Source organism: Panthera onca, chromosome A2 (genome assembly GCF_046562875.1).
Source record: "Panthera onca isolate mPanOnc1 chromosome A2, mPanOnc1 haplotype 2, whole genome shotgun sequence".
In the NCBI taxonomy this organism is placed as follows: Eukaryota; Metazoa; Chordata; class Mammalia; order Carnivora; family Felidae; genus Panthera; species Panthera onca.
Window position 1 is genome coordinate 6,108,683 of NC_138340.1, and position 24,005 is coordinate 6,132,687.

General features: G+C 54.4%; 3 protein-coding genes and 1 long non-coding RNA gene across 10 annotated transcripts; 1 reads left to right on the forward strand and 3 right to left on the reverse strand.

Moving 5' to 3' along the window:
- Positions 1 to 392: 392 nt before the first annotated feature.
- Positions 393 to 2,705, reverse strand: TRAPPC5 (trafficking protein particle complex subunit 5). Of its 2 annotated transcripts, none has more exons than XM_060630095.3 (2): positions 2,600 to 2,705; positions 393 to 1,005 (listed from the first exon to the last, which is right to left on the reverse strand). In XM_060630095.3, exon 2 carries the CDS (start codon positions 991 to 993, stop codon positions 427 to 429), a length of 567 nt encoding a protein of 188 aa, XP_060486078.1. In that variant the 5' UTR covers positions 994 to 1,005; positions 2,600 to 2,705; the 3' UTR covers positions 393 to 426. The 2 variants fall into 2 exon arrangements, with proteins under 2 accessions (XP_060486078.1, XP_060486079.1); XM_060630096.3 differs by lacking the exon at positions 2,600 to 2,705 and adding an exon at positions 2,483 to 2,592.
- A 565-nt stretch (positions 2,706 to 3,270) lies between these two features.
- Positions 3,271 to 6,552, reverse strand: MCEMP1 (mast cell expressed membrane protein 1). Its single transcript, XM_078443460.2, has 7 exons — positions 6,304 to 6,552; positions 5,847 to 5,984; positions 5,185 to 5,313; positions 4,907 to 4,957; positions 4,682 to 4,828; positions 4,335 to 4,400; positions 3,271 to 4,218 (listed from the first exon to the last, which is right to left on the reverse strand). Exons 1-7 carry the CDS (start codon positions 6,395 to 6,397, stop codon positions 4,202 to 4,204), a joined length of 642 nt encoding a protein of 213 aa, XP_078299586.1. The 5' UTR covers positions 6,398 to 6,552; the 3' UTR covers positions 3,271 to 4,201.
- Positions 6,553 to 7,938: 1,386 nt separating this feature from the next.
- On the forward strand, positions 7,939 to 23,539 carry LOC132678130 (uncharacterized). 5 transcript variants are annotated; one of them, XR_013554329.2, is made up of 5 exons: positions 7,939 to 10,297; positions 10,957 to 11,146; positions 20,997 to 21,132; positions 22,075 to 22,212; positions 23,197 to 23,539. It is a non-coding gene; the product is annotated as an uncharacterized LOC132678130 (long non-coding RNA). The 5 variants fall into 5 exon arrangements; XR_009609494.3 differs by having other exon boundaries at positions 22,100 to 22,212; XR_009609495.3 differs by having other exon boundaries at positions 10,999 to 11,146; positions 22,100 to 22,212.
- RETN (resistin) lies at positions 11,859 to 13,425 on the reverse strand. Of its 2 annotated transcripts, none has more exons than XM_060630099.3 (4): positions 13,244 to 13,425; positions 12,937 to 13,111; positions 12,505 to 12,582; positions 11,859 to 11,995 (listed from the first exon to the last, which is right to left on the reverse strand). In XM_060630099.3, exons 2-4 carry the CDS (start codon positions 13,049 to 13,051, stop codon positions 11,859 to 11,861), a joined length of 330 nt encoding a protein of 109 aa, XP_060486082.3. In that variant the 5' UTR covers positions 13,052 to 13,111; positions 13,244 to 13,425. The 2 variants fall into 2 exon arrangements, with proteins under 2 accessions (XP_060486082.3, XP_060486081.3); XM_060630098.3 differs by having other exon boundaries at positions 12,937 to 13,061; positions 13,244 to 13,424.
- Positions 23,540 to 24,005: the final 466 nt, after the last annotated feature.

Below are 24,005 nucleotides of genomic sequence, written 5' to 3' on the forward strand. Positions count from 1 at the left end.
CAGAGCAGAGTGGCTGGACAGAGACTTCTAAGCATAAAATCCTATCTGGTCCTTTACAGAAGAAGTGTGCCCGCCTGATGGAGCCTCTCTCCGCCTGATCCCTCCACCCCCCACCTCTCCGGCCTGGCCTCCAATCGTGATTCCAGAGAGGGTCAGCATCCCTCCTGCCTCCAGCCACGCCAGCAGCTCCTTCTGCAGACTTCTCTCCACACTGCCCTCCCCCCCCCCAGCCTTCCCCCCGGCCCCGTCTGGAAGCCCACCCCCACCGCAGCCCCACGACATCCCAAACAGGCTTGGGTCCCGGCCTCCCTCACCAGCCTGAGGCAGGGACCTGGGTCGAGGCGTTGAGCAGATCTCTGAGGCCCCCCCACAAGACACAAGACACACTTGGGAAGGGGGCTCTCTGCATCTTTATCTCCCGCGGGGTCAGCGGCCCTCCAGCGCCCGGTCTCGGGCTATGACGGCCTCCTCAAACTTGATCATGAGCGTGGTGCCCTTGTGCCAGTGCGCCGTGACCTTAGCAGGAAAGCCGCTGTGCGTGAGCACCGCCTCCACGATGCCCGCCGTGAAGCTGGCGCAGTTGAGCGTGCTGTTCTCCTTGGGCACGGAGATGTAGGTGTTGATGAGCGGCTCCCGCTCTATGATGTAGAAGGTTCGCGCGTCGTCGTTGGCCTGCTCCAGCTTGTCGGCCTCCTTGCCGAAGAGCGCCTTCCACACGGCGCCCTTGACGAAGAGCAGGGCGCCCAGCACCTTGGTCTCGCGCCGGGCACCCTTTTCGCGGGCCACCAGGGCGTCCAGAACGCGCGCGCCCACCTGGCGGCCCAGCGCGGCCAGGCGCGCCTGCAGCTCGGCCACGGAGAAGACGCGGCTCTGGCAGTGCTGTACCAGCTCGGAGAAGAGCAGCGCGAAGGCGCTCAGGCTCACCTCGGTGCGCGGCCGCACCAGCGCGCGCTCCAGCAGCGCCGACTTCCCGCGCGTGAAGCGCGCCTCCATCCTGCCGCCGCCCTGCGGGGACACAAGGAAACGTGTGTGGGGCGGCGGAGGGCGGGGAGGGGGTGCGGGGAACGCGCCACCCGGTCAATGTGCTCCACTGCTGACCTCCCGTGTAGGAAAAGAAGAGGGGGAAAGAAAGGGGGGCGTCCGCCTGCGCGTAAAGCACGCCCCCTCCATGAGGGGCCTAAGCCCGTGAAGGAAGACGGGGAAAGAGGCAGGTTTGCACCTTTGGGGGCAGGGGGGAGGTGGGAAGACACAAGAGGGGGAGGGGAAGGGGGCGCTGGAAACCACTCTTAAGTTCCAGGCGATTCCTACGCCTTAAGTTTCCTACGTGGAAAGGCCCTCTGTGCCGTGCCCCCTCTGCCACCTGTGGGAGCGACTAGAGAACTAGAGCATGGGGGGAGGGGAGGGCCGCGTCAGAATAGGGCAGGGAGGGGACAAGGATGGGGAGCCGTGAGAAGACCCGGGTACTGTCCCCTGCAAGCGCTCCAGCAAAAACAGCGCTGACTTCTGCAGATGAAGAGAACATCCCCGCCTCTCCCCTGCGGAAAGCCAGAGAAACGGGAGAAGGCAGTAGGGTGCGTCAAGACCCATGGCGGGGGTGGGGGGGGGGGAGGGGGCTGCGGTTTGGGGGACGAACAGAGGAGATGCGAGGGGCAAGCTAGGAGGAACCGGCTCTGGCAGCGCCCATGTGTCAGGCACGACGCACGCCTCCTTGAGACGTGGGCCGGCCTGCGTTTGTAAGGAAGACTGCAGGGGGGGAGCACAGAAGGCGTTGGGAACCCCTCCATCTCCGCGCCCTCCAGAAATGTAGCTGGACAGTGGAGGACAAGGTGGAGGAGGCCGAGGCCGACTGTGAGACCCGAAGTTTGGGGGGCCCAGGAGGGGGCGCTGTGATCCTCCCATCCCAGCGCCCCAAGCCAGTGGTCAGTGGGGGAAGAGACCCGGAAAAGCCCAGAGGGGGCGCTAAGATCTCCGCGGAGCGGATCTACGGTGGGGGTGTGGGGGACAGGAGCTGCTGGGGGGAATCCCAAGGGCGCGGAGACACCCTCCCTCCAGGCCCCCAGTCCTCGCCCATTCAAGTGTGAAGCCTCTACCAAGGGTGGGGTCGAGAGGAGAAGCGGAGAACCCCCTTCCCACTACCAGGGAAGGAGCCAGAGGCCGGCGGGGTCTGGGGAGGGTGGGCCTGCCCCAACGAAGTCTGTGGGGGGAGGGGGGGGGAAGGCCAGCGGGGGAGGGGGTCCAGGGGCTCCAAGACGCCCCCCAGGTGCGCAGCCGACTACAGGAGGGCCCAGAGCGTGAGACGGGGGGGGGGGGGGGGGGGAGGGTTGAGACCCCTCCACCGGGCTGTGATGGGGGCCAGTAAGCTAAGCCCCGGAGAGGCGGGGGCCCCAAGCCCCCCACGCCGGCGTGAACCGGGCAGAGGGCCGGGGAGGGAGCCCACCCTCCTCAAGGACCCCCCCCCTTGCGTGGGCCGAAGCGGACGGACCGGGGATCGCGGGCGCCGAGACCTTAGCCCGTGATCCCCAGGCCCACCGGGCGCGGCAGGGTCCGAGAACGGGCGAGACCCGACGCGGGTAGAGGTCGCGGGCGGGCGGGGTCTCACCAGGGTACTGAGGCCTTCGGTTCGGCCGAGCAGCTTTACGGCGCCGTAAAAGGCCTTAAGTGCGCAGGCGCTGCGGCGGACGGGCTCGTGGGCGGGGCGCGCGCGCTCACGGAGATTCCAGAGAGCGGCCGCCTGGGGGCGCGCGTGTCCGGGGCACCCGACGGAGGGGTGTGGCCCTGAGGCCAAGGGCCGGGCTGGCGTGGGGTGCCAAGCGCTCAGGTAAACTGCACGGATGGCTACCGGCTCAAGGGCACACAGTTGACGATGGGCCTATGTCTCGGTCTCAGGGGCACATGTGTGCCCTTGGGCATACGTCTATTTGGCCTGGGAGCACACCTATGCCTTGGGGACACAGTCTCTGGTCTTAGGGACACGTGTATATCCTTGGGCACATGTTCTCTCAGGGACACACGTCTGCCCGTGTGCACATGTCCATTTGTCTCAGGGACAAACGTTTGCCTGTGGACACATGTTCTCTTAGGGGACCTACGTCCACGAGCCAGGGGCACTTAGGGGCATGCGCACTCATGAATACATGCTCAGTGGGCATATACACTCAGAAATAGTTATACCCGTGGGGACATGCTTAAGGGTTCAGATGTATCTGTGGGTCCCCCTACACTTAGGGAGACATTGTTAAATTTTTTTTTAATGTTTATTTTTGAGAGAGAGAGAGAGAGAGAGAGAGAACGCGAGTGGGGGAGGGGCAGAGAGAGAGAGGGAGACACAGAATCCGAAGCAGGTTCCAGGCTCCGAGCTGTCAGCACAGAGCCGGACGCGGGGCTCGAACCCACGAACTGGGAAATCATGACCTGAGCCGAAGTCGGACGCTTAACCGACTGAGCCACCCAGGCACCCCACTTAGGGAAACAGTGTATATCTCGGGCCACAAACCCTACTGGGCACACAGTCTCAGGCACCGAGACTGTTACTCGCTGGGTACAAGTTCATGGGCACAAAAGGACCCATTTAGGGCATTCGTGCTCACACACGCTCGTGCCCCCAGGGCTCCTGGTTATCACGTCCGCGTGCTTGCTGTGTGACTTTCCTCATCCCTTAATACTTGCAGACCCTTCGCCACCGGGTCCCCACCCCCCACCCCCAGATGCTCCCAGGAACAGATCTGAAAGCCACATTCTTTCCCATTGGCCTTTATCGTCACAAATCACAAAACGTGAGTGCAGAAACAAGTGAACGCACAAATGTACCCGCTCTGCACACCCTCGGTGACATAATCAGTCACACACTGACACCCACCTGTTCACACAACACAGGTAGTGACAGGGTACACACTCAACACCCGCAGTTACAGTGATGTACGGGGTGCTCCACACACACACACACACACACACACACACACACACAGCTCCATGACATTCACACACAACATACCACAGGACATTCACACGTGTTCACAGTGCAACACGTGTTACCAACACCCGCGCTCAGGCTGACACACTTCTGCGGTCCTTGCTGACACAGCCGCCCACTGTGTCATGTGTTATCGCTCCCATGACACCATGAGGCACACATGCGGCCGTCTTCACGGGGAAGTGCAGCCCCGTCCTCCAAGCTGCAGCCAGGGTGTCAATGTCTTCTCATTTATTGAGCTGTGGGCTCTGAGCAGGATGAAGACCCAAGGTCAGGCAGATCCCTTCCCCGCCCCCCCCCCCCAACGAGAAACCAGGGCCAGAGGAGTGGCTCCCTCCTCCTCCACCTCCCTAGCCCAACTTACGTGGCTGCAGCTTCTTCTCTAGTACCTTGGAGATTTCATGTAATTTAGTCTTGATTTGGCTTAAGTCTGGGGGCAGGGGGACAGGAGAAAGCTGGTCTGGGCCTCAGACAAGGCCCTCACCTTTACTGGAAGCCTCTTCCCTGCCCACCCCGCCCCCCCCCCCCCAGCCTGGGTGTTGCAGAGCCCATGTACTTGGCCTTCCCTTTTTAAGTATCCCCGCCCAGAGGGTGAGATCCATCACCCCCTAAACCCTGAGCACTGGGAGGGCAGACCCCTACTGTCGCCTCCCCCAATCCCCCGGTGCCCAGCATGAGACAAAGCCCGCCAGTAAGGGTCTGCAAGGGCACCTGTTGACAGCGTCTTCACTTTCTCATTCCCGATGTGGACATTTGTGTTGATCATGCCAATGACCTGCCTGGCCTCTGTGACGAGCTGCTGGATGCTGCTCCAGCCCTGTTTCTGCTCCTCCTGACACTGTTGTCCCGAGATGGAGACTGAGGCAAGAAACAGACACGTCTGAATCACCGCTGCCCACCCCGACCCCATGGGCCTCCCCCAGGTCCCACCCTTACCATTCTGGAGCTCCCTTTTCACGACCAGCAGCTCCTGGGACACCTCAGAATCTGTTCAGGAGGAGGGGCGAGGGAGGCAGGAAAACCCTTGAAGCGCCCCCAGTTGGGCTGTCCTGGGAACAAGGGTGGGGGAAGGGAGAGCAACGAGGGAGAAGGGAGACAGGGTGGGAACACGGGGCCTCCCCCACCTCCCGAGGCCCCCCTTTACGCCGCCCCAGCCCCCTCCCCACCCACCAAAGAACGACAAAAAGGAAAGTGAAACCGAAGACCCTACTCACTCTTCACCAGGACCAAGGCCAAGAGAACGATGCAGAACAGGGCAAGGAGGATGTACAGGCTCAGGGTGGCTCTGTGCAGCCAACGAGGGACCTGGGCAGAGTCTGGGGCCGGCCTCGACCAGGCTGGGACTGGAGCAGAGGCAGGAGAGGTGACCTCCAGGGCCCAACACTGCCGCTTAGACCGTCGGCACTGACTCTACACTGAGCTCTGACTCAGAGCTGTCTCACCGGCTCCCACTCCTGCCGATACAGCCACTGCCACCACCAGCATGCACCCTGCCCACAGCCACCAGTAGTTGTCCGTAACGCTGTCACCATCAGGTCTCCCCCTTGCCATCCCTGTTACCAGCACTCACAACATCAGCAGCAGCTGTCACTGACGCCCATCCACCTCAGTGCCTGTCGTTATCAGCACTGTCCCCAGCAACAAGTCTCATCAGCTCTTGTCTAGGTGGTTCCTTCCTGATCCACTGCACGATCACCTCACCATCAACATTACCCACACTGTCACCAACACTCCCACCAACACCAGCACCACTCGCATCATCATCGCCACCTGCGGAGCTACCCCCTCGACTGTAACTCACAAGCCCTGAGGCCACCACGCCCCACACCATTGCCCCAGCCCTCCTCACAGTGCCCTTGTTCCCGTGATGTCCTACCAGGGGCCCCTCCCGAGGCTGTGAGGTTCGGGCTGGCAGGTGGCTGCTTGCCTCTATTCTTGGGTGGTGAATGGCTGCCCCTTGGTTGCTCCTGGTTTCTGAAGGTCAAGGTGATATTCTCATAGTCAGGGTCTGCACCTGTGGGTGGGTCAGTGAGACTGGAAACCTGCCTGGAGCTCTGGGGCTGGGGTGGGGGTCGGAGGGGGGCTCAGAGATCTTGGCTCAACCAAACCCCTGCAGATAACAGATTTCTGGGGATAAAAGAGAAGGAATGGGGAAACAAGATCTGCTTCTTGCTTAGGTGGAGAGGGCGTGCGTGAGTGTTTGGGGGGTACACGTACACACGTGCCTTTTGGGGTAGGGGAGGGAGCCCTGTGACCCAGCTTTCAGCCCCTTACCTCTCCCATCCCAACCTCTCCCTCCTGCCATCTCCCCTCCCCACCTTGAGGTACCTAACCTTCCTTATGGGCTGGGGCCCTCTGTTTCTTGTCTTTGAAGGCTGCTGCTTGCATCTTGACCTCTTGATTCATGCAGATTTCCTCAGACCCCATGGTTCCCAGTCTGCCAATTTGCCCACACACACCCCACCCACCGGAAGGTGTCACGGCAGATGAGGAAATCTCTGGGTTGAGGGTGGGGGGAGGAGAGGTCAGCCTCCTCTTTTCAGTGATCTGGGACCCTCCGACCCTGGGGCATCCTCTCCTCCCTCCCAGATCCCTCCTAAGACTGGGAGATCCCTCCCAGTCTTAGGAGTCCAGAGGTCTCACGGAGGGTCAAGCAGAGAAGCCCATGGACCCAGAGACAGGACAGAACAGTCAGGAACCCGTGGCGGTCATCCTGTTGCAATATACAAATGTATTGAATCAACACTTGTATACATCAGACTTACACAATGTCACATGTCAATTATGCTCAATGTAAATAAATTCAAAAGAATTTAAAGGATGATCAGGAACTTTACAGGAAGCTGTGTGTGTGTCTCCCCAAATGAACTTTGTCCCCTGCCCCTCTCGGGAGAAAACCTGGGGCACCTGGGATCCCCACCTTTCAGGTTTGAGGCAGCCGGGCTTGGAAGCAGGATTCCTGAGCCTGCCCTGTCTTTCTCCCCCCACCCTCCCCCCCCCCCCGCGGCCCCAGTCCCACCCCTCAGCTCCACCCCAAGAATTCTGCTTCTTTAAGGCCCCATGGGAGGAAAGGAACGGATGTAAGGCAAGAGGACCAATTACTGGAGCCCCAACCACATCTGGGACTGAGGCCAGACCCACGCCTTGACCTAACCCTGGATGTGGTGTCCCCTCTCCCCGGGTCCCCAGACAGAGACTAACTGGAAACACTCACTCTCATCCACACATCTGCTCACCTACCCACACTCACACACACTCCCAAATACCCTTACACATCTGCTCACATAGTCACATGGCTTGCTCACTGGCATGCCTCTACATGTGCTTGCCCTAGAGAAATATCCATATTCATGCCTTCACTCTGTGGCACTCTGTCTAGATGTCTTAGAGCTCTCTTTGTCTGTGACCTTGAAGACTGGAGATAAAAATGAAGACAACGTGTACAGGGAATTTTCTCTTTAACTTTAGAACAGTGCCTTCTGGTAGAAATGTAATGTAAACCACATCTCCAGTTTAAAATTTTCTGGGGGCGCCTGGGTGGCTCAGTCGGTTGAGCGTCCGACTTCAACTCAGGTCACCATCTCGCGGTCCGTGAGTTCGAGCCCCGCATTGGGCTCTGGGCTGATGGCTCAGAGCCTGGAGCCTGCTTCAGATTCTGTGTCTCCCTCTCTCTCCCTCCCTCCCCCATTCATGCTCTGTCTCTGTCTCAAAAATAAATAAACGTTAAAAAAAATTTTTTTTAAATCATCTTAAAATTTTCTAGCAGCCGCATTAAAAAGATAACATAATGTATTGTACTTAGCATAGTACAATTATCACTTCAGCATGTAGACGAGACTAAAAAATTATTGAGATGCTTTTGGTTTTTGGTTTTGAGACCTTTCGGTTTTGGCTTTGAGACCTTTTTTGGTACTAAATCCTTGAAAACAAACGTGTCTTGTGTTTATACTTAAGGCACATTTCAAGTATTTGATGGCTGCCCTACTGGACAGCGCTGGTCTAGACTATTGATGAAGTTTTGGGGTGATGGGTCCAGAGCCAACGGCCAAGAAAGAATTCTTAAAGATGTCTTGGTGCAAAAAAGGTGATTTTATTAAAGCATGGGGACAGGACGCCTGCGCAAAAAGAGCTGTGCTGGAGTTGTGACAGGTAACTCAAATATGCCCTCAATTGGGAGGGGATCAGGGGTGGAGTAAGTCTCTAAGGAATTTTGGAAGCAGGGGTTCCAGGACCTTGCGGGGTTGGCTGTTGCTAGGGAAACACCATTTATTACTGTTTGATAAAACCTCAGTCACGAGACCCTTCAGATGTATATGGGGGAGGGGCCAGAAGCTGGGAGGATGGTTGCCAGCATATATCTTGGGGCAGTTGAGATAAAGGAAGTTGATTTACAGGATCCTTGAGGTAGGGATCGTGTTAAGCTAAGGTTTTTTTGCCCCCAGGAAAGTGTCATCCTTGAGGCAGCTGAGCTCCTAGAGGGACGTCACTCTGCTGGTCACAAGGACTTGTCAATGGGCTGTAGGCAGTAAGCAGATTTGATTTTTCATTTGCCTTAGTTTCCCACATCACCATGGCAACTACTTAAACCCCTTTCCTTTGTTCTTGGGTAGCTGGGAGTGTCCAAGGAATATCACACAGATCCCACCCAGGCGAGGGGGGTGGGGTAGGGTGGGGTGCTAGTTTGTGCTCAGCCTGCCTCGGCCTCCCTCATCAGCTATCCTAGTTTCCTCCCTTTGGAAAAATAAGTAAAAGAGAATTTAAAAGACTTTTATGTGGGAGAAGTATGTTTTAGCTCTTAAATGTGCGATTAAACTGTTCTCTAAACTATTGCCAACCTTGTCTGCTCAGAGATTGGTTTAATAGTGATTCGATGGCAGGGGCGCCTGGGTGCCTCAGTCGGTTGGGCCGGCCAACTTCGGCTCAGGTCATGATCTCATGGTTCATGGGTTCGAGCCCCGCGTCGGGTTCTGTGCTGAGAGCTCGGAGCCTGGAGCCTGCTTTGGAATCTGCGACTCCCCCCCTCTCTCTGTCCCCTTCCCAGCTCATGCTCTGTCTCTCAAAAAATACATAGACGTTAAAAAAAAATTAAAATAATAGTGATTAGATGGGAGCTCCTCCCTCTGACCTTAGAAAGAAGTCAGCAACTGAGGAATTCAACTCCCTTTCCTGATGTAACAGCCGCGGAGGAGCCGGACCAATGGGCAGCTGGCTCTGCTGTGATGGACAGGTGCAGGGGGTGGGGCCGCAGCACCTCACATTACGGAAGGTCAGTTGAAGCCAAGACCAGACTCCAGCCCTCTGGCAAAATGGTAGCTGTGAAAATGGAGGCCCACAAGCAGTCATGAGAGGGCTCTGTGGGGTTCCCTGACCAGCCCCTGCCATGGAGTAATGGTCTCAGTTTTCTCTTAAGAAAGAATATGTGTCTCAAGTCCAACCGACCGTAAACCAGAGGTTGGTTTAGAGTGGGCACATGATCCAGGCCCAGCCAATCAGAGTCTAAGACTCGACACAGGGGTGGGCAAATGAGCCAGAGTCAGCCAATGAAGCTCAGGCCCGGGACTTTTGTTGCATTTACCAGGAAAAAAAGGCATTTCGTCTTTTTTTCCTCTCCACTGGGACTCTCAGAGACTGGGAAGATGTAAGCCTGGAGCTGTGATGGGGAAGGACCTGCTGAGAGAGAAGCCAGCACTGAGGAAAGCAGACCGGAGAGGCAGTCGGGTCCTGGAGGCATCATTTGATACCTGGATCCAGCCATACCTGACATTATTCTACCCTGAGCCTCTCAGTTACATAACCCAGAAATTTCCTTTTACTTTTGCTCACACTAGTTTGCAGTGGCATTTGTGGCACTTGCAACTAGACCAATCTTGGCTGCCTCACGGGGCTGGGCAGTTGGCAAATGAGGAAATGGAGGCTTAAGAAAGGAGCTTGCCTGTCCAAGTGTGCACTGTGGGACAGAGAATGACTGTGTTGGAAGTGAAGGCTCTGAAGAGTACCTTCTTGGGGTCCAGATACAGGGGGACAATTGAGTGGGACTTGGAGGTAAAGACACATTCTGATCAGAATCTGGGGACAAAGGAGGGCACCCCCTCCACATCAGTGAGGGGGCGGGACAGGCCAGGTACTAGACTCAACTTCTCTCCTCCTCAACACACTTCTGACTCAGTGGTCCCACCTCAACCCCATGGCCGCAGTGGGGTTAGGAGGGAGGACCTAGGAGAGGAACCTCTGGATTGGGGTCTGGGTGGGCTCCAGGGGCAACAGGAGTGTTTGTGATGTCAGCTTATGGCCACCAGGAGCAGACAGGAGGCTGTGGCATCGTAGGAGGTGGGTGGCGGTGGAAGGAGAGTCCAAAACATCTTGAAAACCAGGATCCCACCCCATTGCCCATTCCCAAGTCCCTGGAGCATGCTGCTGGGGACTGTGACATTTGAGGCTGGGGTCCCTTTCAAGACTGGGCACCAAGTGTTCTGAAGTCTGAGTCTGTGTCTTTCAAGGGACTGGGTTTTAAGATAATTTAAAACTATCTTAACTAATAGGATTATTATTTGATAATAATAACAATAATAATAATAAATTAGGATTAGGAGTCCCAGGGAACTGGACTCTGAATCACCAGATTTGTGCCCCCAGGAAGCTGTGCAGGGGTCACACGTGACTCATCTTCTGGGTCAGAATTCAGACTGAGATCGCGGTCATTCCAGGCTGGGATGGGGACTCTGTCCAGGGCTTAAATATGTCTATGTGTCTATGCTCCTCTTTCCACGGGCACACCTTTGTGATTCAGGGGTGCCTCCTTGTGCCTACGTGTGTGTGTGTGTGTGTGTGTGTGTGTGTATGCGTGTGTAGGCATGGTGTATCCCTGTGTGACCATAGTAACTAGGTTGTGTACTGTGTGCACATGGCCGTGTGTAACTGTGTCCGGACATGGAGGGTGTGCACCTGTGTGGGGTATCCACGTGCGTATGCGGTTATTTATTTAACAGACATTTCCTGAGTGCCTACTATGTGACATGCTCTCTTTGAAGCGCCAGGGATACACCAAAGAGCGGACAACTACCCTGCACTCTGTTTTCATATTCAAGTGTCCGTGAGGGTGTATCTGCCGCGGGTTGTTAACTCCTCGAAACGGCGCCTGCAAGTGTGAAAACGTGAACTCGCGGTTCGTGGCCTCAGGTAAGCGTCCTCAGCCGGCTCCGGTGGAGAGTCCTCCCTGTCCACGGCCTGGCTTTGCCTGTGCCTTGAGGGACTCTCAGTGAGGTTGGGGAGTGAGGGACGGGGGCTCAGGACTCTGGGCTGAGAGGTGATTCAGGGGTCCACCTTGACCCTGGGGCTACTGGGGGCTTGGGGGGCCTGGAGTGTATGAGGGATGGGGGGGGGGGGGCGGGGGTCCCCGTGCCGTCCAGACCTAGACCCCTGATGAAGCCTCGTTGTGGGGGCTGGGGCAGAATGAACCAGCGCCTTCCTGGAAGGCCAGAGACCCGAGGGTGATCGTCAAAGTGGCCTCAAAGGTAACACCCACTTCCCCTCCTGAAGGAGGCGATGCTCCTTGGGTGTGAGTGTCCTTAGAGGAAGTTGAGGCCCTCTTCTCCGAGGCAGAGGTGGGGGCAAACATGGCAAGAGGGGGATGGTCAGAAGAAAGCCACGGGCGCCGCCCCCCGGCCACCGCCTCCCTCCAGCGTCTACGTGTCCCGCTCTTTTCGGAGACGGCCAGCTCTCTCCCCCAAACCCCAGCAAGACAGCGCGGCGCCCAGACCCTCGCCGTCGTCTTCTCAGGGTTTATTTCCAGCCCCGCCCCTCCGAGGCCTGGCCTCGCCCCATCTGAGGCCCGTCCCCGCCCCTCTGAGGCCTGGCCACGCCCCCCAGCCCGAGCCGCGCTCGGGCGACCTCAGGCGGGGGCCTGCACGCGACAGCAGCGAGCCCCCGTCCAGTCCATGCCCGCGCACTGGCAGTGGCAGGTGGTCTCGGCGCGCACGTCCCACGAGCCGCAGGCGGAGCCACAAGTGCAGGCGGTGACGGCGAAGCCTGCGGGCGAGAGGGGAGGGAGCTTGGCCCCGAGCCGGAGGCTACGGGCCTGGGGGTCGGAGGGGGCTGGAGGCTCCAACACCTGGGAATGGGGGCCGCAGTGCTTGCGGCAGGGAGGCCGGGGGCTGGGGGGCCTGGACTCTCCAGTGTCCTAAGGAAATGCGGTCCCGGAGCGGGGGCGCGGGGAGGGCTGGGGCTGCAGACCAGGACTCCAGGGAAGCGGACTCGAGCAACCGAGGCTGGGGGCGCCTGGGGGGCTCAGCTGGTTAAACCTCGGACTCAGCTCGGGATCCCAGGGTTGTGGGATCGAGCTTCGCGTTGGGCTCCTGCTGAGCCTGGAGCCTGCTTGGGATCCTCTGTCTCCCTCTCTCTCTGCCCCTCCCTTCCTCTGTCTCTCTCAAAATAAAGAAACCTTTAAAGGGAAAGAAATAGAGGCTGGTCTTAGGGGGAGGGGGTACGGGGTACTGGGAATATAACTGAGAGCCTGGACAAAGGACTTCTGTACTCACCTAAGGGGCAGGTGGCCAAGTCACCCCTGGAGGTGACCGTTTGGCAGCTCAGGCCGATGGTCCTTATTGTCTCAAGGACTGTGGGAGAAGAAGGGACCGAATGAGACCAAGCTGCCCCTGCCCCACTTTCATGCTGCCGGGGTGGTTTGGAGACCCGCCCAGGGGGTCTGGAAAGCGCTTTGGAGGAAAGCCCAGGGGGTCGGGGCCCTGGTGGAGAGCGAGAGCCGTGGGCGGGCAGCTCACCGCCTCCCAGGCTCCCATGAGTGTTTTAGAGGAAGGAGGATTTGGGGCTTCTGCTGAAGGCCGAGCTGCATGGGGGCTGCGGTTGGGTCGGGTCTGGGGGTGAGGTTTGGTTCTGGTTGGGGCTGGCTTCACGGTGGCTCTATGTCAGGAGTTAGAGGGGTTTCTGAGGCCCCTGCTGAGGGTCCTCACTTGAGCGGGTGCCGTCCTGGATCTTCTCATTGATGGCTTCCTCCACTGGACACAGAGACCTGCCACACACCAGCAGCCCCAGGACAGGGAGGAGGAGGAGGGGAAGAGCCTTCATTCCGCAGGCACTGCAAGAGGGGACCAAGACACCCACAGCTGGGTCCGGGGAGGATGGGGCCTACAGAGCAGGAGGGATATGGAACCCTGGGTCCCTGTGGGGGACGCGGCTGGAGTCCCCGCTTTACCATGGCCCCCTCGGGCTGGGGCTCTGGGCTGAGCCAGGGCTGGGCTCTGGGCAGCCGTCACTTACCCTCTGGATGGACTCAGCAGGCCAAATCTCGGACACTGATTTCGTGCCCCTGCCACATGTCCCTCTTTAAAGCTTCTGAATGTGGAGCTTCCTGTCTTGGCAAAGTTTCTTGGCCCCCTGACCCTCCCATCCCACATCCGGGGCCAAGAGGAAGCCCCCAGGCCAGACTCCAGGGGCCTAGGGGTGGGAAGCCCTGCCCCCCTCCCCCCTGCCACAGTTTCCCCATTCAAGAGCCCCCCCCTTGTCACATCCGGGCTGGGGCTGGTCCAGGAGGTAGTGCCTGGGGCATGATTCCAGAAGCCCTGGTTCCAGACGCTGGGAGTTTGCATGCAGGGGTGGGGAGTGCAGGCGAGGCCAAAATAACCTCCCCGTGTGTGAACTGCATAGGAGGTTCATACCCGGATGCCCATCAACAATGGAATGGATACATTCATGGTTTATTTTCCTTCAATGGAACGATCCGCAACAGATGGTGACAAACGACAGCCCATGGGACAAATCTGGCCCACTGTCTATTTCTGTGCAGCCCAGGAGTTAAGCATGGTTTTACGTTTTGGGGTTTTTTGCATTTTTTTTTAATTATTATTTTTTCAGGGCGAGAGAGACAGCGTGAGCGTAGGAACAAAGAGAGAGAGACACAGAATTCGAAGCAGGCTCCAGGCTCTGAGCTGTCAGCACAGAGCCCGACTGGGCGCTCGAACTCACGAACCGTGAGATTATAACCTGAGCTGAAGTCGGACGCTTAACTGATCGAGCCACCCAGGCGCCCCAGAACCTCATTCCTTTTTATGGCTAATATTCCTCTGTATGGACAGGCCACCTTGTGTTTATCCATTCTTCTGTTAGTTGTCGTGTGCATTGTTTCCACCTATTGGGTGTCGGGAATGATGCCTCTGTAATCATCGGTGTATAAACATCTCTGAATCCCTGCTTTCAGGTTTCTTGGGTATATACCCCGGAGTGGGATTGCTGGATCATATGGCAATTCTATGTTTAACTCTTTGGGGAGCTGCCAAAGAGTTTTTACATTTTTAAATCGTTGGGGGAAAAAATGTAATCCTTAGTGACATATGAAACGTATATGAAATTCAAATCCCAGCGCCCATAAATAAAGCATTCTTGGAACGTGGCCATGGCCACTATTTTATAGATTATCTGAGGCTGCTTTTCCTAGGTCAGTGGCAGAGTTGAAAAGTTGTGACAGAGACTGACTATATGGCCTACAGAGGTGAACCTGGCTATATCTGGTCCTTTACAGGAAGAAAAAAAAAATTGCCCACCCCGGTCAACAGAAATGAGTATGAATGAGAGATCACACTGTATCATTTGCAGCTATATGCAATAGTCTGGAAGATTCTCACCATTATAATTGTGAGCAAAAGAATCTAGGCCAGGGGTGCCTGGGTGGCTCAGCTGGTTAAGTAAGCATTCGACTTCAGCTCAGGTCATGATCTCACAGCCCATGGGTTCGAGCCTTGCTCTGTGCTGACAGCTCAGAGCCTGGAGCCTGTTTCAGATTCTGTGTCTCCCTCTGTCTCTGCCCCTCCCCCGCTCATGTTCTGTCTCTCAAAAATAAACATTTTAAAAAAAAGTAAAAAGTAAAAACAATCCACACCCAAAAAAGAATATACCACACAAATTCATATACTAAAAAGGACCAAAACTGGGTGCCTGGGTGGCTTAGTTGGTTGAGTGTCCAACTCTTGGTTTTGGCTCAGGTCAAAATTTCACGGTTCGTGGGTGTAAGCCCCGAGTGGGGCTCTGTGCTAACAGCACGGAGCCTGCTTGGGATTCTCTGTCTCCCTCTCTCTTTGTCCCTCCCCTGTTCACATGATCTCTCTCAAATATAAATTTGAGGGGCGCCTGGGTGGCTCAGCCAGTTGAGCGACCCACTTCGGCTCAGGGCATGATCTCACTGTTTGTGAGTTCGAGCCCCGCGCCCGGCTCTGTGCTGACAGCTCGGAGCCTGGAGCCTGCTTCGGATCCTGTGCCTCCCTCTGTCTCTGCCCCTCCCCCACTCATGCTCTATCTCTGTCTCAGAAATAAATAAACATTAAAAAAATTAAAAAAATAAATTTGAAAAATATACATTAAAAAAAAACAAAAGGACCAAAAAAAGAAGAAAGGAAAAAAAAAAGCACAACGAATCTATGCTGTTGGAGGATGGAAGTTTCCTGGAGAGTCTGATGAGAAAAGGGCAGATGGAGGGTTTCTGGGAACGGAGTGAAAAATTTGAGCTTACGCTCAGATCCGCACCCGTGTCTTTCTGTATGTCGTATTTTGGTGAAAGTGATAGGTGTGTGTGAAATCCCTGTGTAAAAACAGCCGTGTACACGAGCCAAAGTATAGGCAATGCTTATTGAGCACCTACTATGTGCCAGATGTGACACTATGCACATGTGTGTGGTGGGGAGCAAGGGGACACCCCTCCCCCCCCACCCCGCCCTGCACTTTGCCCTGTCGGAAGAAGACAGACACCAAGAGAGTGCTCAGCCAGCCTCAACGCCCACCAGTCACTTGTGCCCTGAAGGACAGGAACCCGGTTCTGGGAGAACTTCTGACATTAGAATGTCCCACCCAAGGGACGCCTGGGTGGCTCAGCTGGTTGAACGTCTGACTCTTGATATCAGCTCAGGTCATGATGCCACGGTTCATGGGTTTGAGCCCCGCATCGGACTCGGCACTGACAATGCAGGATTCGCTCTCCCTCCCTCTGCCCCTCCTCTCCCCCTTTCAAAATAAATAAACTTAAAAAAAAAGAAGAAGAACGTTCTTCCCCAGTGGAAGAATCCAGGGAGGGTTTGTGGAGGAAGAGATGGCTGAGAAGAAATCAGAGGATGAGACAAGTTAAGCAAAAGAACCAGTGAGAGAGGGCTTTCTGGGTGGAAGGAACAGCATGTCCCAAGGCCCTGGGGAAGGACAGGATGCACCAGCTTTGAGGAACTGAAAGAAAACTAGGGGGGCAGGAAGGCAGAGAGCCTGGCTGGGATAAGCAATGTCACAGCCTCCCTTCCTTGAAGGGACAGACACAGCTTGGGCACAAGGGTGACTCAGGAGGCAGCAAAAGTCATCGTTTGAGAGTTCTGGCTCTTCAAACCCTTTGGTCTCAGAACTTTTCAGGTAAAAGCTTTTGAGGGGCACAGAAGTAGCAGCTCTGACTTCAGGTTGGGTGAAAAGCAGGGGGAGTATGAGGAACCCCTAGGATTCCTTGGAATCTTAGTTTGAAAACCCTTAGTTAAGTAACAGGAAAGGGCCACAGGCCTTTTCATTGTCTTTAAAGAAAAATAAAATATTTTCGGGATGCTTGGCTGGCTCAGTCAGAAGAGCATTCGACTTTTGATCTCTGGGCTGTGAGTTCCAGCCCCACGTGGGGTGTAGAGATTACTACAAAAAGGCAAAGTTAAAAAAAAAAGAAAAGAAAAGAAAAGGGGCACCTGGGTGGCTCGGTGGACTGAGCATCTGACTCTTGGTTTAGGCTCAGGTCGTGATCTCAAGGTTCATGGGATGAGTCCCTCACGAGACCTATGCTAATAGCACGGAGCTTGCTTGGGATTCTTCCTCTCTCCCCACCCCTCCCCCACTCATGCATGGGCTCTCTTTCTCTCTCTCTCTCTCTCCCTCTCAAAATAAATATTAAAAAAGAAAGAAAGAAAGAAAATAGAAGTGCCTGGGTGACTCAGTTGGTTAAGTGTCCAACTTCAGCTCAGGTCATGATCTCCGGGTCTGTGAGTTCGAGCCACGTGTCAGGCTCGCGTCAAGCTCTGGGCTGACAGCTCAGAGCCCAGAGCCTGCTTCGGATTGTGTGTCTCCCTCTCTCTCTGCCCCCCCCCCCCCCGCCCACACACAAACACTCATGCTGTCTCTCTTGTCTCTCAAAAATAAACGTTAAAAAAAATCTTAAAAAAAGAGAAAATGTTTTCATTATCCCTGACTTCTTTTTTTTAAGTTTATCTATTTATTTTGATAGGGAGCGACAGAGAGAACTCAAGAGGGGGAGGGGCAGAGAGAGAGGAGGAGAGAGCCCAAATCAAGAGTCAGACACTTAAGTGACCAAGCCACCCCTTTTTACCCGCCCCCCAGATTTCTATCAATGAAACTGAGTTCTAGTGGCCTCGATTTTGCATCAAATGCTATCAAATAAAATTCCAGAGCCAGGCCTTTAAAATGTATAGTATGGCAATCACACACTTTATTGAGGGATGATTTTCGTTAAATAAACCACATCTATCTTAAGCATTCAGTTGGATGCATTTTGACAAACATATATACCTGCAGGCAGCACGAATGTTTTGTTTTTCCCAAGTATTGTCTCTTTGAAAAAGAAGGTGTAATTTACATAAAGTAAAATTCATCCTTTTTACTGAGGTCTATGAGTTTCCACAAACGCATAGAGCTGTGTGATTATCAATACCAAATGCCTTTTTCTTTTAATATTTATTGTTGAGAGAGAGACAAAGACAGAGCGTGAGCAGGGGAGGGGCAGAGAGAGGGAGACACAGAATCTGAAGCAGGCTCCGTGTTCCGAGCTGTCAGCCCAGAGCCTGATGCGGGGTTCAAACTCACAAGCCATGAGATCATGACCCGAGCTGAAGTCGGACGCTTAACCGACTAAGCCACCCAGGCGCCCCCAACACCAAAGTCTTCTAACTTAAATGATGGTTGGAAAAAAAGGAGTTTCCCAACAATCTGAAGGAAACCTGTGTCCTGAAGTCTACTGCAGACAGAGAGGATTTTTGTGCCCCGTACAACTGGTTCTCCTGTGTGGTGCAGCAGATCCTGGAAATATTCACAACTGTTAGCGGCTTGTGTTCGCCTCGGTTACTGTACATGTGCCCTTGAAGGATTGCTTTGCAGGCACGGAGCCTGGGGAACTGACCTCTAGAAGCAACATGAGCTTCCGGTTGGTTTCTCGCCTCCCTGGGCAACAGACAGCTTGCTGTTCTGGTGACAGAGCTGAGCTGACAGGTGGCTGAGCCAAATCAGGAAAGAATCATTGACACTTGCTTCCTGTCCCGCATGAATGACAGGAAAGTAAAAGCCTCGGAACGCTGCCCGATTTCTTTAAGCGAGAGCTGGCGAGCCTGGCTTCATTTATAAACACTTCTGACCTGGTGGGGGAGGGGTGGGGCAGGCGGGGAGTCTGCAGGGCAGAAGGGGGAGTCTAAGCAGCAGCCAGCAAACAGCACAGGTTTGGAGACGATAAGCTGTGGGCTCTGGCAGGAGCTGACCAGGCCAGGCTGTCCCCTGGGGCAAGGAACAGAGAGAGTCTGGAGGCCGGGTGGTAAAGATCGTGGAGTTTTCCAGTGTTAACTCCCTGAGATTTTCCTTTGCAGAGACCTACTCCCGCCTCTCAGCGTCCCTGGCTCGGTTCCTTGGGCCTGTTGCCTCCTTGCGGAATATTTTCCATCGTGGAGGCTCCTCAGGGAGCTCTGAGGTGATCCCATCTACTGTTTGTGGAGAAATTTACACATGTGACCACCATCCTGTCAGGTAGATGAGGTTATTATCTCGACAAAAGGGGTTGTTGAGGCTCAGAGAGGCTAAGTGATTTGCCTGAGGTCACACAGCAAGTTGTCCCCACTTTCCTTAAAAAAATAAAAAGAAGGGTAGGGGCCTCTGGGCGGCTCAGTCGGTTAAGTGTCTGACTCTTGATTTTGGCTCAGGTCATGATCTCAGGGTCGTGAGATTGAGCCCCGCGTCGGGCTCTGTGCTGACAGCTCAGAGCCCAGAGCCTGCTTCGGATTCTGTGTCTCCCTCTCTCTCTGCCCCACCCCCGCTCATGCTCTGTCTCTCCCTGTCTCAAAAATAAAAATGAAAAATTTTTTGGAATTAAAAAATTAAAAAAAATAAAAGGAATTCCAAGAATACAGAAGTTTATAAAATAAATGTCCCCCATATTCCTACTCATGCAGAGTAATCAAAAAATGGGGCGATTACAGAGCAACCTGCACCCCCCCCCTTCAGCTGAGGAATATGAATATAAGAGGATAGAGGGGAGGTCTCATCTGGCCGGAGCCTCCACACCCCGCCTCCACCACGGCCTCCCGCGCTCCCTACGACCGCCTTTCCAGTTCTCCAAGCAGCCATGTGCAGTTTTCCAAAATGGGAAAACTCACCTGGGTGAAGTCGATCACTTTCAAAGGGGAGATTTCAGGCTCAGATTTGCCCAATGCCAAAATCTTCCCTTTGGGGCATGTTCCCACCCCAACCATGGGGAGCGTGGTACATGGACCAGGGAGGGGGTGCATGGAGAGCAAAGTCAGGGGGGTAGAAAGAGTTTTGTAGAAACTGCCTCCATCCAGCCTGGCTTTTTTAGATTTCACATATTAAATTTTTTTAATTGTTTTTAATATTTATTTATTTTTGAGAGAGAGAGAGAGAGAGAGACAGAGCAGGGGAGGGGCAGGGAGAGAGGGAGACACAGAATCCGAAGCGGGCTCCAGGCTCTGAGCGGTCAGCACAGAACCTGACATGGGGCTCAAACTCACAGACCGTGAGATCATGACCTGAGCCAAAGTTGAATGCTTAACCAACTGAGCACCCCAGGCGCCCTTCAATCTTTTTTTTTTTTTTTTTTTTTAGTGCTTATTTATTTTTGACAGAGAGACAGAGACTGAGAGAGAGTGGGGGAGTGGCAGAAAGAGGGAGACAGAGGATCTGAAGCAGGCTCAGCGCTGACAGCTGAGATCCCAATGCGGGGCTTGAACCCATGAACCACAAGATCATGACCTGAGCTGAAGTCAGACGCTTCACGGACTGAACCGCCCAGGCGTCCCTAAAATAGCTCTTATAAGGAAAAGCAACTGAAATGTTAGTTTCATTATGCTCATCGACTCGGCTCTGGGGCTGTGAAAGATGATCGTTTCGCAAGGTCCTCCAAAAGTCCTAAAAATACAGAAAATTCCTTGACAGCTGTAATCAGGTCATAGAAAGTCCTAAACCATTTTACCTTTTCCTGGCACCCCATGGCTGTGGAAAACGCCTCCCGCTATCTTGCATAAATGTCATACGCTCATCTGGACAGTGGACAGTTTACCAAAGTAAACAGAGGAGGGTAATAAAGTGCAGTAAATAGTGTCCCATTCTCTAGGAAGGTGTTTGTTTTTTTTTTTTTTTTTTTAATGTTTGTTTATTTTCGAGAGGGGGAACAGAGGATCCGGAGTGGGCTCTGTGCTGACAGCAGAGAGCCCAGGGCGAGACTCGAACTCGCGAACCTGTGAGATCATGCCCTGAGCCGAAGTCAGATGCTTAACCGACTGAGCCACCCACGTGTCCCCCATACAACAATCTTAAAAAAAAAAAAAAAAAAAAAAAAAACTCATAGAAAAAAGAACAGATAGGTGGTTGTCAAGGCGGTTCGGGGGGAGGGGTGAAGGTGAAGGTTGTCAAAAGGTCCAAACGTCCATCTAGAAGATGAATGAATTCTGGGGACTACAGCTAACATTACTGTATTGTATATGTATTCTTTTAAGTTTGTTTATTTTTTCTGAGGGGGGAGGGGCGGAGAGAGGGAGAGAGAGAATCCCAAGCAGGCTCAGTGCTGCAAACTGCCTTATAAGAGAATAGATTTGTAAAAGTTCTCACCACACACGCGCACACACGCACACACACACATTCACACACGGTAACTATGTGTGGGGTTGGATGTGTTAAGTAACCTATTACAGAAGTCATTTTGCAATACATCCATATATCAAATCACTACCTTGTACACCTTACATTTATACAGTGTTATATGTCAATTACATTTCAGTAAAGTTGGAGGGAGAGAGAGTCCACACGAGGGAAACCATACAGTGTTTGTCTTGCTCCTTCTGACTCGCTAAACGAGGCTTCACATGGATCTGCAGAACCATCCAGAATGGGGCACCACACAGAGTGACTGCTTCGTACGTGTTGCCTTCCCTTACCATTATTCCATTATTTTCCCAGAATTTCCCCAGCCGCCGACAGGGATTGAGGCTCTGAGTGCTCTCAAAAAGCACTGTGGTCACTAGAGACAGGGGGTGGGGGGTGGGGCAGAGCCCCAGCCGGGACCTCCCCGTCCTGTCCTGTCCCCACCGGCACCCCAGCCCTGATGACTCCGTCCGTCTCTGGCCCCCGCTGGAGCAGAAACTTCCCACTCACAAGACAATTTCTTCACTCTCGATGCCTTTTCACAATATTCTTGGCAGCTGTTGGTTAACTTGCGTTTTAAGATTTTGAGTAACTTTAGAACAACAGAAAAGGGAAACTCGCCTCGCCTCCTCGCTGTCTGGGCTCCCGTGGAACAGACATTCTCCTTTGATGTTCCTCCCTGTCTGGAGGTTTCCTTGGCTCACTGAGTCACACTCACTTCCCGTTCCTGTGCTGGGGCCACGGAGCCCCTTCCTACCAAGGAAGGTGAAGGCGTGGGGCACTCCTTCCTCTGCCCCTTCCTCTGCGGGGGTCCTGCCTGTCCCCATGTGGCCACCACCCCTCCTGCCCAGCTGGCAGCTCCAGCGAGCCCTGGAGCCTCACGTTTGCTGTAAATTGAGCAAGTTCGAGACCACAAACCTTTCCCCTCCTTGTATGACTTGGATGAGGTATTATTCTAGAAGAGGCCCCAGGGCACGGCAAGGGTGGAGAACTCCCACTGGGTGCATTCCTGATGCTGAGAACCTTAGTCCTCACTTCTTCTGGGGCGGGCCCTCGGACCCTCCAAAGCGCTGATGTTAGCCTGAGAAATCCTTTTTTGCTCCCTTTGTGGGGCCCTCCTTCTTAGCCTGCCCAGGGCTGGTCCCCATTAGAGTGTTAAATAATAATAATATTGTATCAATAATGTATTATTATGATGATCATCATTACCACAGCCAGAGTTTCCTGGATTCTTCCTAGTTGCTTACAATGTGACCGTCCATCACATGGTCTCCACCCCAGACCTCCCTGATAAACTCAGATCCTGCTGCCTCCTGGGGCTCCTGGGGAGAATACCGAAGACAATGTATCAGGTTGTTACTTTCTGTGGCTTTCTATGTCCAACTAGTTGCGGAGGGAAAGGTCATTTGAGAAGGATCCCAGCTAATTCCAGTGGAAGGATTAATAAGGTTGGAAATAAGCCTCAAGAAATCATGGGTCCAGGCGTTGAGACTTGATAGCAGCTAACACCTTTATGGGGAGAACTGGTGGGGACAAGGGGGCATATGCCCCACTCCCCCCAACCCACAGATCAATTGAAGCATCATGACATTATGGATCCCCTGAGAAGGTACAAGGATCCAACTCCACCAGGGAGAGAGGATTCTCATCTACAGCTTAAGCTGATCTAGGCTATGGTGCTAACCACCTGTTGACCGAGGAAACCGCACGGTGGGGATGGTGGGGACAGACGCTAAGGAACAAGTTGCATAGGGTCACGAAGAAGCAGCCAGCCAAATCCAGAATGGGGGCCATTCCCCAGGACAGGAAGACAACCCCAAAATGTCCTAGTTGGGATAAATGTCCTGAGGAGATAAGGCACTGTGACATTTGAGCTAAAACGAGAAGGAGGGAAGGATATGGAGATTGGGGGAAAGAGCATTGTAGGCAAAGAGAACAGGTGCAAAGGCCCTGTGGCTGGAAGAGCGTGGTGTGTTTGAGAGACAGCAGCAAGTCCAGCCTTGCTGTGGCTGAGGGAGCCAGTGGAGTCACGGAGGGACCTTGTTAAAGCAGAGAGAGGGAGGTTGGATCGTATTCCCATAGGAAGGTTTTGAGAAGTCTGAGTAATGCCTGCAGAGGGCTTGGCATGATGCCTGCGACATGGTCAGGGCCCGACACTGCTGGCTGCTGTGGCCCAGAAGGGTCTGTGAATATCTGTTTGAATCAAAATGTCCTTAAGTCGGAGACGTTACAACATCTCCCAGGTACAAATAAGGGGCAGAGGCCGGTGTAAGCACCAATTTTGTTGCTGCGGGGAAGCACGGAGTCACCGCTGGCTTACTTCTTGTCGTTTCCAGCCAGGGCCACCCAAACTCCAGGCGCAGACTGGAAAGTGTGAAGAAACCGAAAAATTGGGCCACAGCGCCCCCTGGTGCTCGCAGCGCTCACCTGCTTAAGCGACATCCCCCACGGAAAGCGAGTTTAAATATTAAACTGTGAAACTATCTCCCTCCCACTCCGGCTCGGCCAGTTAAAAGGCTTCCCTGCCGAGGCCTGGCGGGGATCCGGGCCTCCAGGGCGGGCGTCTCACCGCCACCCCGCACCCCACGCCCTCGACGGACCCTGTGCATCTTCCCGCCCTGTTGGGAGTTTCGTGTAAATCCTAGAAGTAGAATTGCGGGGTCAGAGTGTTCAGCGCTCCTCCAAGGCCCCACCTGCAAAACTGCGTGTGCGATTTTTTCTGGGGGAAAAAAATGTCCTTAGATTTCCCCGAATTCTCAAAAGGATAGGGGGGCTTAAACCAGGGCCACGTCCTCCAGGACTGGTAAGGAAGCTTCCTGTGCGTCCTGCCTCTGCCCATGCCTTCCCGGTCCCAGTCTTGGACGGGCCACATCCCGAGGTGATAGAATGGAAATAAGCAACGCTCCACTGGGGGGCGCTGTACCCACCCACCCAGACCCCCTCCCCTGGCACCCCTCCCAGCGGAACCTCTTCACCAGCATTAGATGCGGTCCCCACCTGTCCTGGCTCACATCCCTTCTGTGGTTTCCCACTGCACCAGCAGAGGCCAGATCCTCACCCTGGGCCCCCAGAGGCCCCGTGTGGCTCTCAGATTTTATTACCCCTTAATATCTCTTTTGCTCCGTCTCAATCTCTTGCCTTTGTG